The sequence below is a fragment of the Pinus tabuliformis genome, chromosome 1_2 (genome assembly GCF_031772625.1).
Source record: "Pinus tabuliformis cultivar Carrire ecotype Pingquan chromosome 1_2, CPIR1, whole genome shotgun sequence".
NCBI classification, from domain to species: Eukaryota; Viridiplantae; Streptophyta; class Pinopsida; order Pinales; family Pinaceae; genus Pinus; species Pinus tabuliformis.
In genome coordinates, this window is record NC_142298.1 from 108,556,476 (window position 1) to 108,573,716 (window position 17,241).

The following is a 17,241-nucleotide window of genomic DNA, read 5'->3' on the forward strand; positions in this document are numbered from 1 at the left end:
AAAATATAATTTGTTTTATTAACATTTAAATTTAATTTTTTTTAATTTTATTTTACTTTTATAATAATTAAAGATATTTTAAGTAAACAAATCGTAAACATAAATCGTAATGTTATAACATGATATTTGGATTCTTCATCTAATGTTTAAGGTAGAGTTGATTGTGGTTTTTTTACAATGGTTGGGGGGAATAGTTGTTATCTTCTCCACACATATTCAAAATTCTCGTTAGTGACATGATGAGTTATAATGCCTTGATAAATATTGTTGTAATGGTTCCATGACTTTGAATATTGTTGTATTCACTTCCAAGCTTGTGAATTCTTAAGTTACTCTAGCCCTTGATAGTAGAGGGAAATTGGTTTCCTTCTTCTAAAGAAAAAAAATGTTTAAGTGCTGTTCAATGTTCATTTTATTACAAAGTTTAAAAATAGATTTTTAGTTTTATTAATTCTAGTATTGTGCCCAAAATCAATATAAAATAAAAATAATTTAGATCGTAATATCTTATAATATATTAACATTTTGTTATCGTTTATTTTTTTATATCATCAGCATTTTACTATTTAAATTTGATCTAATATCTTTTATACTAACAATATATTGAATGGTTCTCTTGTTTTAAGCCCTCCATCGAAAAGCATTTTTAAAGAATATATAAAATTATTAAAAAAATGGAATATTTTGACAAAAATTTCGCCAATCAATTTTTTTTTGTAAGCGTTGCGTATATTTTCTATTCCTTTTCAAAAAGCATATAGAGTTTATGTACACATCAAACAATGTTAGATGGCCTCAACCTGCTCACTAGAAAACGAACCATGTTGGTCATCTAAGCACATTGTAAGCCATCCAAAATTTAAGGTTCTAAAATTGTCTACTAGTTCCATGTAGGTATAAATATCTTTGTTTCTCTGAATATCTATATATCTAAAACATAAGCATAAAGATTTTAAATCCATCATATGAGCTACACAAAATTTTCAAAAAACAAGACCCTGTTAATCAAACTATTACTCATCAGACGAATCAATAGGCATCAGACCTTTGGTGCTAGAACCCGAAAACTTTGTCTGAGGGGGAAAAGGGATGTGCTTCTCAATCGGGTTGAGGCGAAAATTTTGGAGATGAATTTGGAATTGTATCAATTGAAATTCTTTATGAATTTCCTGCAACTCACACCCTTGTTTTGGTGGCCCGACAAAACTGGATCCTATTTCTTTTGCCACTATGTTCTTAATAAGCTAAGAGACATAAATATTATATTTGCACTGAGTGTAACTTCCATGAGAGTGACGGAGATTTGGGACTATATGCTTCCATTCCTCCAAGTTTATATCATATTTCTCAGCTTGTTGCTTAAGCTCCATTTTCCAACTAGAGAAAAAGTTACAAAGAAGTGAAGGCTTAGTGCTGAAATATACTGCAGAAGCTTCCTGATACTTCCCCACTGAGCCTCGACCTCCTCTTCCCCTAGCTAGATGATGTTGGGGATGGTCGTCGCCTCACCCTCAACCATTTTTGTGGCTCGAGGCCTGCACTCCCTGATTGTTATTTCTTTTCTCGGGGGAGAGACAATCCAAAAGAATCGATTGCAGACAACATGACAAAGTAGAATGTTGAAACCAAGAAAACCCATAACTAACCTTGATGGAAACTGACCACGGCGAAACCCTGTCCGATAAGAGCTAGAAGGTGTGAGAGGTTTACCAGAGCATAAAAGTTTTAGCCCCAAAAAAATCAGCAGACATAATACAAAGAAACAGTAAGCGACCGAGAGAGAAGACCCATATTCCCCCATAGCAATGACCCAACCGCAACCCAAAGGGCCAAAATTGAATACTTTTTGAGGTTTGAGGTCCTTTGAACACATATTTGCAAGTCAAGCAAGGTAATTCTTTACAAAATTTACCCATAACATCCAAAGTTGTTGGGCTGACTTTACTGAACTGAATTGCTCAGAAATCCATAAACCCATTAACACTAAATGAGAGCCCCACAATAATTTCTGAGTACATAACCGTCAAAGAAAGAACAATTTCGAATAACACATAAATATTAGAAGGGGATGCAGGGCGTAGAACATGTATAACAATTCTTTCCCCAATAAGAACCTAGGAACTCTTCGTACTAGCTACACCTATTAATTTAGAGACAATTGCGATGATATTCATGTAATGATAGAGAACCATGCTAGAGGGGAGGGAATTAGAAGTAAGTAAGAGAGTATAACCACACCAAACATTTACCAACTCAGAGGTGAGGAAGCAGAGGAACCGCCTGTCCGCATCCATGCCTAGAGCTTGGATGAGCCTCTTACTCAGTGCAGATGATCACACAATAGTTCTAAAATAAGACATCAAATCCAAATCTGGTGATCGAAAATTATACCTTCCAAATATCTTAACATCACACATCGCCACCTTTCTGTTGTAGGGAGATAAATGTGGGACGTCACCTGACCACCTTACCTTTTCCATTGTTATTACTCTGTCCTTGGCTTGGTTCCCATTGGGACCATTACACCTACTTGCACCCTGATTGGGGAATTTACATTTTTCTTAAAATTGGTTTGCTCCAATTTAATAGGATACAGATGGTCAAAATTTTATAAAAAGTATATATAAGTATTAAAAAATTGAATATTTTGATAAAAATTTCCCCAATGATTTTACAATTTTCTTATTGAAGATTAGTAGGATTCGCCAACATTTCTAAAGTATAAAATAAATTTCTCTCTTTAATTTTTAAAATCAAAGTATCGAGGAATGGATATTGTAAAATCAAAATTGTTGTTTGTTACAAAAGACAAGGTCAATGGTAACTAGGGTTGGAATTGAAGAAAAAAAGACACGTGGATGAAATAAATAAAAAACTCAACCAAAGGAATTAGACATTAGTTTGTGTAACAATATTTAACGAGTGAAAATAATTAATAGGTACTTTCCATAGTAACTTGGAGCAGTTTGTAGTAACATTTCAAGATACAAAGGTAGGTGACAATCGTGTTTGAGAGATGATAATTTGCAAAAATATCAAAAAATAATTTCCTCACGTGGAAAAGTGATAATCATGGTTGAGATATGATTGTTTGGGCAAAGTAAATGGAATTTCACAAGAGGATTGACACAAATCAGAAGGCATATAAATCACCCATCGATAATCATTCATACATACGTGTAACCAAATAAAATTTGTTGAAATTAATTTTGAATTAAAAATATCATAATAAGTATTTTCTTTGCAAAGAATGTACATTTGCCACTTTATCATACTTTTGATGGCAAAATTTACCACAACAAGGGAAAAAAATTGCTCATAATTCATTGCAAGAGGCTGACATAACATGAAATCTACAAAATGTTTCTCCTACTATTGAAATGTTATGAATTTCAGAATTACCAAAAGCAATAGTCTTAGATGGATTTCCATGCATGCTCCAAGCTTCATTTAATTAAATTGGATGTTTTCATCATTGAAAACGAGTCAAGATGTAGAGTGTCAGCAGAAATGCTGGAAGAGTTTTGATTTTCAAGCTAGGTTGCAGAGATTGCTAACTCCAAACATTCATCTAGTTCACATTTGGTCTATAATTCTATGAAGCCATGCATATTCTACCCCACTTTTTTGAAACTGTGAGGGGATAAAATTACTTCTGAGGAGATAGATCACTTAAGTGAGAAATATTTTTGTAACGACTCTATGGCTTTGAATATTTTTGCATTCACTTCCAAACTTGTGAACTCTTAAGTTACTATTGTTCTTGATGGTAGAGGGAAGACTACTTCCTTCTTCCGAAGAAAAACCATGTTAAGTAGTATTCAATGTTAGTCTTATTATAAAGGTGAAGAATAGATTCTTAGTTTTATTAATTTTAATTTTGTGTCCAAATTGAATATAAAATAAAAATATCGCACGGGGCTTTGGATTGCTGGTGAATGGGTGCACTGTTAAGGTACTCCTTGCGATAGGTCATTGGTTCAAATCCCCTATGGGTGCTTACCTACCAAAAGAAAAGAATATAAAAAAAAATATTTAGATTGTAATATCTTATAATATATTAATATTTCGTTATCCTTTATTTATTATGTCATCAATTTTTCTATTTAATTTTTATTTAATATCTTTTATATTAAAAATATTTTAAATGGTGCTCTTCTTTTAAGCCCTCCATGAAAATACATTTTTATAGAGAAATTTTAGTGGCTATACTATTTAGATGGAATACTTTTCATGATTTAAAACAAAAAAGATTTTAGTAATTTTGTATCTTTCCTAAAATTGGTTCGCTCGAATTTTATAGGATACAAATCAATTTTTTTTGAACGCATATTTAAAATTATTTTAAAAATGGAATATTTTGACAAAAATTTCACTAATCAAATTTTTTTGTAAGCATCGCGTATATTTTATATTCCTTTTCAAAAAGCATACAAAGTTTACGTACACATCCAACAATGTCAGGTGACCTACACCCACCAAAAGAATGGATTGCAGACCACCCGACAAAGCAGAATGTTGAAACCAAGAAAACCCATAACCAACCTTGATGGCAACTGACGAGGGAAAAACCCTATCCACTAAGAGCTGGAAGTCATGAGAAGTTTACGAGACCATAAAAGATTTAGGCCTGAAAAATCAGCATAATAAAAAGAAATAGTAAGCGACTCACATATCATACCCATATTCCCCCACAACAATGAGCCAGTTTTAACCCAAAGGGCCAAACTTGAATACTTTCTGAGGCCTCAAGCCCTTTGAACACATATCTCCCATTTGAGCAAGGTAGTGCTTTACAAAATTAACCCAGATCACCCAAAGTCCTTGGGATGGCTTTAGTGAAGTGAATCGCTGAAAAATCCATAAACCCAGTAACACTAAATGAGAGACCCAAAATAATTTATGAGTACATAGCCATCAAAGAAACAATAATTGCGAAGAACACATAAATATTAGTAGGGAATAAAGGGCGTAGAACTCGTGTAACCATTATTTCCTCAATAACAACCTAGGAACCCTCAGTACTATTCACACCTATTAATTTAGAGATAGGCATGATGATATTCATGTAATGACAAAGAACCATTCTAGAGGGAAGTGAATTAGAAGTAAGTATGACAGTATAACCACACCAAACATTTTACCAACTGAGAGGTCAGGAAGGAGAGGAGCCACTCGTCCACAGCCATGCCTAGAGCCTAGATGAACCTCTTACCCGGTGCAGACGATCACACAGCAGTTCTGAAATAAGACGTCAAATCCAAATTTGGTGATCCAAAATTATGCCTTCCAAATCTCTTAACATCACACATTGCCACCTTTCCCATGTGGGGAGATAAATGAGGGACATCACCTGACCACCTTACCTTTTCCATTGGTATTACTCTATCCTTGGCTCGGTTCCCATCGGGACCATTACACCTACTCGCACTCGGGGAAATTTCCCCAATCATTTTAGAAAAATTATGCTTTTTCAAAAAAAAAGGTTGGGTAAATTACATTTTTCCTAAAATTGGTTTGCTCTAATTTTATAGGATACACATGGTCAAAATTTTATAAAAGATATATTAAATTATTAAAAAATTGAATATTTTGACAAAAGTTTCCCCATTGATTTTACAATTTTCTTATTAAAGCTTAGTAAGATTCACCAACATTTCTAAAATATAAAATAAATTTCTCTCTTTAAATTTTTAAAACCAAAGTATCGAGGAATGGATATTGTAAAATCAAAATGGTTGTTTGTTACAAAAGACAAGGTCAATGGTAACTAGGGTTGGGATTGAAGAAAAAAAGACACGCGGATGGAAGAGAAAAAACTCAACAAGAGGAATTACACATTAGTTTGCGTAACAATAGTTAAAGAATGAAAATAATTAATAGGCACTTTCTATAGCAACTTGGAGCAATTTGTAGTAACATGTCAAGATACGAAAGTAGGTGATAATCTTGTTTGAGATATGATAATTTGCAAAAGAATTAACAAATAATTTGCTCATGAGGAAAAGTGATAATCATGGTTGAGATATGATTATTTGGCCAAAGTGAATGGAATTTTCACAAGAGGATTGAGAGAAATCAAAATGCATATAAATCACCCACAAAGAATCATTCATACATACATGTAACCAAATAAACTTTGTTAGAATTAACTTTGAATTAAAAATATAATAATAAGTATTTTTTTTGCAAAGAATGTACAATTGCCACTTTATCATACTTTGATGGCAAAATTTGTACTTTGCATACTACAGGAAGGGCAAAAAATTGCTCGTAATTCATTGCAAGAGGCTCACGTAACATGACATCTACAAGATGTTTCTCCTACTATTGAAATGTTATGAATTTTAGAATCGCCAAAAGCAATAGTCTTAGATGGACTTCCATACATGCTCCAAGCTTCATTAATTAAATTGGATGTTTTCATCATTGAAAACGAGTGAAGATGTAGAGTGTCATCAGAAATGTTGGAAGAATTTTGATTTTTACGCTGGGTTGCAAAGATTGCTGGCCCCAAACATTCATCTAGTTCACATTTGGTATATACTCCTTCATAGTTGACAAATTCTAAACAATCACTATACGTTTCCTTTTTGAATGGAAGCTATTTGATGCAAGAGCCCTTAGAAATGTTTGATTTTCACAAATGTTTACCTGAAGTTAGAGAGTCTCCTCAAGAAGATTTCACAACAATCCACTCACAATCCATGAAATCCTCCATGTCCCCCATGTTGAAATCGAGCAACATGATGTGTCATATCTCCACTCCCTCCTCCATCTAGCAAAATCTATTACATGAAAATAATACAATCTCATGAATCACCTGGAGAGCATTGTTGATGGCAAAAATGACCTCATCAACATTTTGGAAGAGCACCAAGTCATAGTCCCAAATTAGACTCATATCTGTTTGTAATGGCGGCTCCAATAGGTTTCAATGGGTCTAGTTAACCCCTCACTCTCCCAAGTGATTTGTGATGTTGTTAATTAACTATCGACAAGAATAGAGATATTGAAATTACCCCTCTTGCTCCTAGCTTGCAAGAAAGCAATCCCTAAGCTGAAATAAGGTCTCATCTAAATCACAAATGCAATTTCTCCTTCGTAGGGAGAATTTTTGATATGCACTAAATTAATTTAAATGCAAATCTACAGTAGAATGCAAACAGTAAAATAAAACTAATCTACCCTATCTTCATTAGAACAACATATAGATCTTATCCAAATCAAGAGAAACATGTTTAAAAGAACAAAGATTTAACATGTGTTATATGATAAATACCAAGCTACTAAAGTAGTTCTAACCACTCATATTTTGAATACCATCCATGCTTGGTTATAGAGATTTAAAACAATGAGTGATTAACCATGAAAACTAAGAAATAATTCAATTAATTAAGTCTATTTTAATTACTTAAAAATAATTTTTTTTAAATTAAAAGTCCATTTTTTAAAAATTAAATACCCACTATTATTTATTATTTATTATTTATTAATACTTCAATAAAATTTCAAAAATAGCCACCTATCTATCTTTCCCAGATGAATCATGTTTCCGAAATCGAATTCAACGTCTTGATATTTCTTTCGTTACATATATGTACTCGGTGGTGGATTGACCAACGAAGCCAACAATCCAACGCAAATCTTTAGCGAGGAGGGGAGTTCCATTCTATAATCGTATTAATACTCACCCTCTCTCGACTGGGTTCATCAAAATATGTCCATTCTATCCTCCAAAGATAATTGGAACGATATCAACTGAAGGATTTCAATCTCCCCGTCCGCGCATATCTGATGGCCCCCGCTAAAAGGAAAGCAACTGCCACTCCATCTCCCGCTCCAGTGAGGAGCTCTACTCGCCTTTCCACCACAATACCGAAGATGACAACGGCAAAATGTGACGAAGTACAAATGAGGAATAACGAAGCGAGCACAAGGGCCCCTAGAATTCAAGTGCCCCATGACTGCAAAGAAAGGTTAGACGAACTTACCACACTTTTGGATTTCAAAACTTTAGGATCGACTGTCGATTTTTTATTACCTACGCCAGAGGGAGCCAAAGGCATTGCCGAGCTCACCAGATAAATGGGCTACGAGAATTGCACGCAGACTATAGTTTGGCTACTGGAACAGTTCGAGGACCACGAGAATGCATGGAGACAGCTGGATTGGTTATCCCCAAGTCAAATAGTGGCTTTGAAAGAGCTCACCAGGGAACTTGCTTCGACCGAGGCAGGGAAACTCTTGATTGGATATTGCCCATGGTATCAAAAGACTTTTTAAAGCTCACCCTTTTGCTGGGCTTCCTAGAGAGCCCACAAATCATGAAATGGTCATTGAAGCAGGCAAAGTTTGCAATACTTAGAAGACATACTGCATCTACAAGTAATGCATGAAACCCAGCAGCACATGTGCATGCTCCTTCATTCCTTGCTGCATGTTGGGTATTTTTGATGGGAAAATACCAAAAACAAACAAATTACACACCACAGAGACAATGCTCTGTTTCCCTTGTCCAGGATCTTTGCACAGGGAAGCTTTTAAAACAAATTTACTGAGAACAGTCCATTACACAGCCATAAAACAGTTCTATTGATTTAGAACAAAAGACTGATACAATTTTATCATCTTCGCAGAGAGGGATTCAGAAAAAAAAAACTCTGTTACGCTCACAGGTTTTCCACTGCTGTGGATATTACAAAAGGCAATTTCTTGATGTTTCTGTGTTTTGCAATGGCAAACAAAACATTATATCCCTGTTCTATTTAAATTCTCGCACTGCTGTGCGTTCTATACAAATCGCATGCTTCCACCGCGCGCAGGCACAATACCATGTTATACATAAAACATATGAATATATATGAAAAACAATAAAACATATGCCCGTAACTAAATTTATGACTTCTACCTAAATCTACGAACAACCATTAAAATCCATAAATTCTTCCATCCCGCGGTCAAACCAAAAACCATTACCGCACGCAAAAATTTGATTTGACGCGGCCCGTATCCATCTTCGGGCGATCGATGGTGGAGATGCATTTCGGAACAGGTAAGTTGCGCGATCTTTAACGCGCGAAAAATGACGTCTGCGCAGGTTGACTCGGATCTGGGCCCGCTGAGCTGATCCGACGCGGTTCGCACACCATCCTCGGGCAAACCAATCGACCTTTAACGTCCGGGGAGCAGGCGGTTTGGCTGTTGTACAGTGGACGCGTGGCGCGTCCTGATTGTGTCGGAGCCTCCTTCACGGGTACAGCCATTTGCGAATGGCGGTGCGGGGAAGTCCGGGCGGTTTTCCAAAACCGCCCTGCGGTTGAAATTAATAATTTAACACTCCCCTTTAATTTCAACAGCTGGGCATTCGGACATACCCAAGCTCTTTCTCAAAAATTCAAAGCTTTTCTGATCTAGTGGCTTTGTCAAGATGTCTGCAACCTGTTCCTGAGTCCTGCAATGTTCTAGGACAATTTCTCCATTGTTCACTAATTCTCTGATGTAGTGAAACCTTGTATCAATGTGTTTCGTTCTTTTATGAAACACTGAATTCTTTGACAAAGCAATAGCTGAGCTATTGTCACAAAAGACCATTGTCGCTTTTGCCTGCTCTTGGCCTAAGCTTCTCAACATCCTTCTCATCCAAACTGCCTGACATGCTGCTGCTGTCGCTGCCACATATTCAGCCTCTGCTGTAGATAATGCTACAATGGACTGCTTCTTAGAAGCCCATGAAATGGCTCCTGAACCCATGTGAAAAATATAACCGGAAGTGCTTTTCCGATCATCTACACTTCCAGCCCAATCGCTATCAGTGTATCCAACCAAATCTGAATGTTCTGAGGCATGATATAAAATTCCAAACATTTTGGTACCTTTGACATACCTCAAAATTCTCTTTGCTGCCTGCCAATGTGCCTCCTTTGGCCTCTCCATAAATCTGGAAATTAAGCTAACAGCATACATAATATCAGGTCTAGTTGCTGTTAAATACATAAGGCTCCCCACAATACTTTTGTACAAACTAGGATTAAAATCCTTGCTGCTGTCCTCTCTGCTGAGTTTTAATCCCATTACTGTGGGAGTGATTGCTGCCTTGCACTCTTGCATGTTAAATCTGCCCAATACTTGATTTACATATCTTGCTTGTGAGATAAAAATTCCTTTTTCATTTTGATCTACTTCTATGCCTAAGAAGTATCTCAACAAACCCATGTCAGTCATTTCAAATTCATCCTTCATGACTGATTTAAAATTCTCAATGAGCTGATCATCATTACCTGTGAAAATAACATCATCAACATATAAGACAACAATCAAAATTTTACCATCCTTTTCCTTGATGTAGACTGTGGGTTCTCCTTCACATTTGTCAAATTCATTATCCAATAGATATGAATCTATCCTGCTGTACCATGCTCTTGGCGCTTGCTTCAGCCCATAAAGAGCCTTCTTCAATTTGCAAACTTTGTGCTCTTCTCCTTTCTTCTCATATCCGAGAGGTTGTTCCACATAAACCTCTTCCATTAACACTCCATTTAGGAATGTTGATTTCACATCCATTTGGTAGACTTTCCATTTTTTTTGAGCAGCTATGGACAACACTGCTCTCAGTGTTTCCATTCTTGCAACCGGGGCGAAAGTCTCCTCACAATCTCTTTCATACTGCTGCTTGTAGCCTTTGACAACCAGCCTTGCTTTATGCCTTTCAATCTTGCCTTCAGCATTGCTCTTGGTCTTGTAGACCCATTTCACACCAATGACTTCTTTGCCTTTTGGTAACTCAACCAAATCCCATGTTTTGTTTCTCTCTATGGCATTGATCTCCTCATCCATAGCTTCTATCCATTTCCTATCTTTAATTGCTTCTTCGAAATGAATAGGATCATCAACATGACAAAACAAGGCAAATAAGGAATTCATTCCTTCTTCATAAATTTCACTTAAATTTCTAAACTTTGTACCTCTTTCATTTGGTGTGCAAGTGCTTGAAGATGCACTTGAATTTCCTCCTTGTGGTGTGCTTGGAGAAGCACTCTCATTGATCCTCAATGGTGTACCTTGTTGTTCTTGTGTTGGTGCTGCTGTTTGGGGATTCATTTCAGCCACCTCCTCTTCATCCTCATCATGAGACAAACAGTTTTTAACATTCACTGTTTTCTCTATGCTTCCATCCCAAGCTTCTTCCTCAATGAATTGAACATCCCTGCTTACAAAAAATTTCTTGGTAGATGGGATATACAGCCTGTAGGCTTTGGATTCATCACTATATCCAACAAGGATACATTTCTCCCCTTTTCTGTCCAACTTCTTCCTTAGCTTATCTGGAATGTGTGCATAGGCCACGCACCCAAAAACTCTCATGTGGGTCACTCCTTGCTTTCTCCCACTCCATGCCTCTTCTGGCACTTTGTTCATGACTGCTTTTGTAGGACACCTGTTCAAAATATAAACTGCACAATGTACAGCTTCAGTCGAATACTCATTTGGCAAATGCTTTGCCTTCAACATGCTCCTTGCCATCTCCATGATGGTTCTGTTCTTCCTTTTAGCAACTCCATTTTGCTGTGGGGTGTACCGAGGTTTAAACTGTTTATGAATTCCATTTTCTCTACAAAACTTTAGGAATTCATTGGAGATATACTCACCTCCTCTATCAGTTCTCAAAACTTTTATATGCAGCCCGCTTTGGTTCTCCACAAGTGCTTTGAAATTTTGGAATTTCTCAAACACTTCACTTTTGTTTTTAAGGAAATATGCCCAAGTTTTTCTTGTAAATTCATCAATGAATGTTAAGAAATATAGGCTGCCTGCTATTGATGGAGCTTGCATCGGTCCACATAAATATGAGTGGATGATCTCTAAGGGTGCCTTTGCCCTTATGCTTTTCCCTGATGGAAAACTTTCTCTATGTTGTTTGCCCAATATACAACCTTCACAAAGGCTGTCCGACTTCTCTATCAATGGTAATCCTCTTACCATTCATTTTCTACTTAATATGTTTAGACCTCCAAAATTTAGATGCCCGAATCTCAAGTGCCATAACCAATTTTCATCCTTTGGCATGCTTTGGAAGGCCTCTTGGGTGAGTGCTGCCATTTCCTTCTTGTTCTTCAAGTCTTCCCTGATCCGGAGAGGGAACATCCTGTTCCTTGTCATCTTCACTTCAACAATCCATCTTTTGCTGGGTGGTATATCCATGATGGTGCATACATCATTCACAAAAAAGACATTGTAACCATTTTGAATAAGTTGTCCAATACTCAAGAGGTTACATCTCATTCCGGGGACATAGTAGACATCTGCTATGGTTTTCCTTTCTCCTTGTTTTGAAAATATTTTTACTTCTCCTTTTCCCATAACAGACACTTTACTATCAGTTCCTAGTGTGACCTCTGAATTCAAGTTTTTATTTAAGGCTGAGAAGAGGGCAATGTCTCCTGTCATATGGTTGCTGCAACCTAAGTCTAAAAACCATATGTCTTCACTATGTGTTTCAGCCATGTTACAAGCTAACAGGACATTTTCATGACTGTTGTTTTCTCTTGTAACATTTTCATTTTGTCTACTGTTCATATCATGTTGTTTCTTTCTACAATCACTTGCATAATGTCCATACTTTTTGCAATAATAGCATTGAACATTAGATTTATCATACCTTTGTCCTTGAGCATGATACTGTTCTCTTTGTTGGCTGCTGCCTTGGCCTTGGTTTTGATTTGTATTGTTGCCTCTTCCTTGTGCATTTGATGGGCTGTTCCTTCCACCTCTGTTCTGGCTTCTGCCTCTTCCTCTTCGGTTTCCTCTTCCTTGACCTCTTCCTCTTCCAAAGGACATCTGGGTCTTGAAGGCTTGCTCAAGAGATGAGTTTTCATTCCTACTCAACCTCTGCTCATGTGTTATCAGTGATGCATGTAGCTCATCAACTGAATAGTTTGAGAGATCCTTTGTCTCTTCAATGGTGGTGACTATGGCATCAAACCTTGAGGGTAAGACCCTCAATATTTTCTCCACAATCCTTCTATCTTCAATGGTTTCTCCATGAGTTCTCATTTGTGTGATTACACCAATCACATGAGTGAAGAATGAGTCAATGTTATCTGACTCCTTCATGTTCAAGTTCTCAAAATCCTTTCTCAGCAATTGTAGTTTTGTTGTGTTCACTCTCTCCATGCCTTGATAGGCTGTCTTGAGGGTTTGCCATGCTTTATGTGATGATGTAGCTGCTGCTATCCTTGGAAATATACTCTGGTCCACTGCTTGATACAACAATACAATGGCTTTTGCATCCTTCTTCCTATTGCTCTTCAGCAGATCTCTCTCTCCCTGAGTTAATGCATTGAACTCACTTTCATCTGCTGGTTCTTCAAACCCAGATTCAACTAATTCCCATAAATCTTGAGAGATAAATAATGCTCTCATGGTTATTGACCAGTAGTCATAGTTCTTCCCATTAAACTGTGGGAGCTGGGTGTTAAACATACCCATGCTTGTGCTTGTCATTCCTTGCATTTTGAACTAAGGCTTTAAAACCTTGACTGTGTGTATAAACACTGACTGTTCCAACAGTAACAAACAAGATAGCTATGAAGAATACCTGAATCCTTCGTTGTCTGAGTCTTCTGTCTGCCTGAGAAGTTTTGCTGCAGCAACAACCTTCTCCCTTCAGCTTCTTTAACTTCTTTAAAGAGCCTGGACCTGCTCTGATACCACTGTTGGGTATTTTTGATGGGAAAATACCAAAAACAAACAAATTACACACCACAGAGACAATGCTCTGTTTCCTCTGTCCAGGATCTTTGCACAGGGAAGCTTTTAAAACAAATTTACTGAGAACAGTCCATTACACAGCCATAAAACATTTCTATTGATTTAGAACAAAAGACTGATACAATTTCATCCTCTTCGCAGAGAGGGATTCACAAAACAAAAACTCTGTTACGCTCACAGGTTTTCCACTGCTGTGGATATTACAAAAGGCAATTTCTTGATGTTTCTGTGTTTTGCAATGGCAAACAAAACATTATATCCCTGTTCTATTTAAATTCTCGCACTGCTGTGCGTTCTATACAAATCGCATGCTTCCACCGCGCGCAGGCACAATACCATGTTATACATAAAACATACGAATATATATGAAAAACAATAAAACATATGCCCGTAACTAAATTTATGACTTCTACCTAAATCTACGAACAACCATTAAAATCCATAAATTCTTCCATCCGGCGGTCAAACCAAAAACCATTACCGCACGCAAAAAATTTGATTTGACGCGGCCCGTATCCATCTTTGGGCGATCGACGGCGGAGATGCATTTCGGAACAGGTAAGTTGCGTGATCTTTAACGCGTGAAAAATGACGTCCGCGCAGGTTGACTCGGATCTGGGCCCGCTGAGCTGATCCGACGCGGTTCGCACACCATCCTCGGGCAAACCAATCGAACTTTAACATCTAGGGAGCAGGCGGTTTGGCTGTACGTGGCGCGTCCTGATTGTGTCAGAGCCTCCTTCACGGGTATAGCCATTTGCGAATGGCGGTGCGGGGAAAAACCGGGCGGTTTTCCAAAACCGCCCTGCGGTTGAAATTAATAATTTAACACTGCACAGTTTACACAGAACACACAAGGGGTCAGACCAATGAATTTTACAGCAACAAGTGGACTAGGGTTAGGCTTGACTCCCACTCCCAGATACACAGGAGGAGTCGGAGGGGACAGTACTACATGGTATTCAGCAAATCTTTATACATCCACATTCACATTAAGTAGACCTAGGTGCACACTCGTTGAACGCAGCACAGGTCCTGTGACAGGGCTTCGTTCGGATCTACCAGATCCTAATACCGATTTTAATGGATTACTGGAGGCCAATTCCACATGAATGGATATGGCCAAGTTCGGAGGGACTACTTGGCGAGTAATGGTTTGTATAATTCTGCAAGAGTAATGCAGCCAATTCCCCATCCTCAAGTTCACACCAAAGTGGGTAGAAAGAGACAAATCAGACATAAACTAGAGAAGAAACAATCGGTATACACTGGCAATATTGTTGGGTCTGGAGTGAGAGAGGGAGCGGGAGTATCTACCCAAATGCAGATGGACTACTTGGCGAGTAATGGTTTGTATAATTCTGCAAGAGTAATGCAGCCAATGCTCCATCCTCAAGTTCACACCAAAGTGGGTAGAAAGAGACAAATCAGACATAGACCAGAGAAGAAACAATCGGTATGCACTGGCAATATTGTTGGGTCTGGAGTGAGAGAGGGAGCGGGAGTATCTACCCAAATGCAGTATTCAATAAACAACCATCCTAATGGCAATGCTGCTAGTGTTGATTACGGTGAAAGGGGAATTAGAATCAATCAGCTGCAGGCACCCCCTCCTGTGTATCTGGGAGTGGGAGTCAAGCCTAACCCTAGTCCACTTGTTGTTGTAAAATTCATTGGCCTAACCCTAGTCCAGGGGCCTACTTTTATTCCTGAGTTCGGAGGAACTTACAACACACAAAATCAACCTCGGCCCTTGCAAATGCCCGTAGAGAATGGTCGTACAGCTGCAAACAATGCAAATTACATGAGCTGCTGGACTACTAACGCTAATCCTGCTTATGATATAATTGCGCAAGGACAAGCTTCCGCTGATCGCAATTGGACAGAAAGAAGAATTGAGGGGCAAGATCCAAATCAGGTAGTGCAGGATTACTACAACGAAGGCCAATCAACGGGGGTTTAGTTTCCCAATGATTCACGATGTGGTCAAGGCAACGGACAAACACCCACGGCAGGGTTGCCATTGATGAGGAATCAAACATTGGAGACAAATGGTCCAGTTGTGCATAGCCACTTAAATGGTGCATGGTGACTTACTAGGATCAATGAAACCCACTTAAATGGTGCATGGCGACTTACTAGGATCAATGAAACCCATCTTCAAGAAGTTGATAATCCACTTCAGCAGAATGGTGTTCCTATGAACGAGGCAGTCCATATTGAAATTGAAACTCAAAAAGAGCAGTAGCACGAGTGGTCTTCATTTGTTCATGAGGTCGGAGCAATGTACCAGGCACAAAACCACTCTCGTGCCTCGCAACTGCCTCTCCAGAATGGTGGCAGAGCTGCGAGTAATGCACATCAAATGAGTTGTTGGACTCGTAGTGATCATATTCCTGCTCAGGCTACGATTAATCAAGAACAAACATCCTCACGATCTAAACCAGCTAGTCCAGAATTACTACAATAGAGACTAATCAACGGCGGTTCAGCTTCCCGTTGGCTTACGAAGTGGTCAAGGCAATGGAGAAACACCCATGGCAGGGCTGCCATTGATGAGGGATCGAATATTGGAGACAGATGGTGCGGGAGTGCAGACCAATCCTCAGAGCCAGTTAAATGGTGAACAACCACTTGCTGGGTTTAACAAAATCCGTCTTCCTCAGGAAGATGATAACACATCTCAACAAAGCGGGGTACCCATGAATGAGGCTGTCAATATTCAAATTGACAACCGGCAACAGGGGTTTAACGAGTCTCTGCATTTTGAAATTGAAAGGAAAACAGAGAAGTTGCAGGATGTTGCCAGTGAAATGGATGGAAGGACACACATTCATGGGATTACAAGGAGCTGTAGAATCTACAAATGAACAGATTGGTAATACAAATATTGTTGAGGTGGATGCAGTGGATTCAAAAGATACAGAAGCTAGAGAATGGAGTGATTATATGATTTCATCTTTGTAGAGTAAGTTTCATAATATTAAATTCATTGTAAAATATATATTATATTGGTATATTATGATATATAATATTAAATATTTGTATATTACGTTATATAACATTAAATTCATTGTAAAATATATTTACTTTATTTATCAATAACAAAATTTACATTTTTTTTTTTTTTTTATAGTTATACATGAAATACCAAATTATATTTTAATATACATTTGATACTTATTTCGGTTTTTATTTTAAAGTTAGTTGCAAAATTCTTGGGCTGATTCCAATGTTTTAATACCTACTCGTTTCAAATATTTACTTACATCTCCTATTTATTGATATTGACATTAAATTCTTGTGTTGGCCTTTGGCAAAATGAATTTAAATTCATTAGATTTAGTGGAAACATTCATGGGATTTTGTTCAATATTTTAATACCTCCTTGTTTAAGTTATTTACTTCCATTTTCTATTTTTTTACAAGGTCACCAAAAAATCACTTAATTAAAAACATTGACATTAATTT

General features: G+C 37.5%; 1 protein-coding gene across 1 annotated transcript in view; it reads right to left on the reverse strand.

The window, feature by feature from the left end:
• The window catches only part of LOC149204733 (DNA polymerase delta catalytic subunit-like), a 54,672-nt gene extending 40,145 nt beyond the window's left edge, over window positions 1–14,527 (reverse strand). The window contains exon 1 of the mRNA XM_089397196.1: window positions 14,423–14,527. Coding sequence (XP_089253322.1) covers window positions 14,423–14,527 — 105 coding nt within the window. The remainder of the gene's footprint in view (window positions 1–14,422) is intronic.
• Between the last annotated feature and the right edge of the window lie 2,714 nt (window positions 14,528–17,241).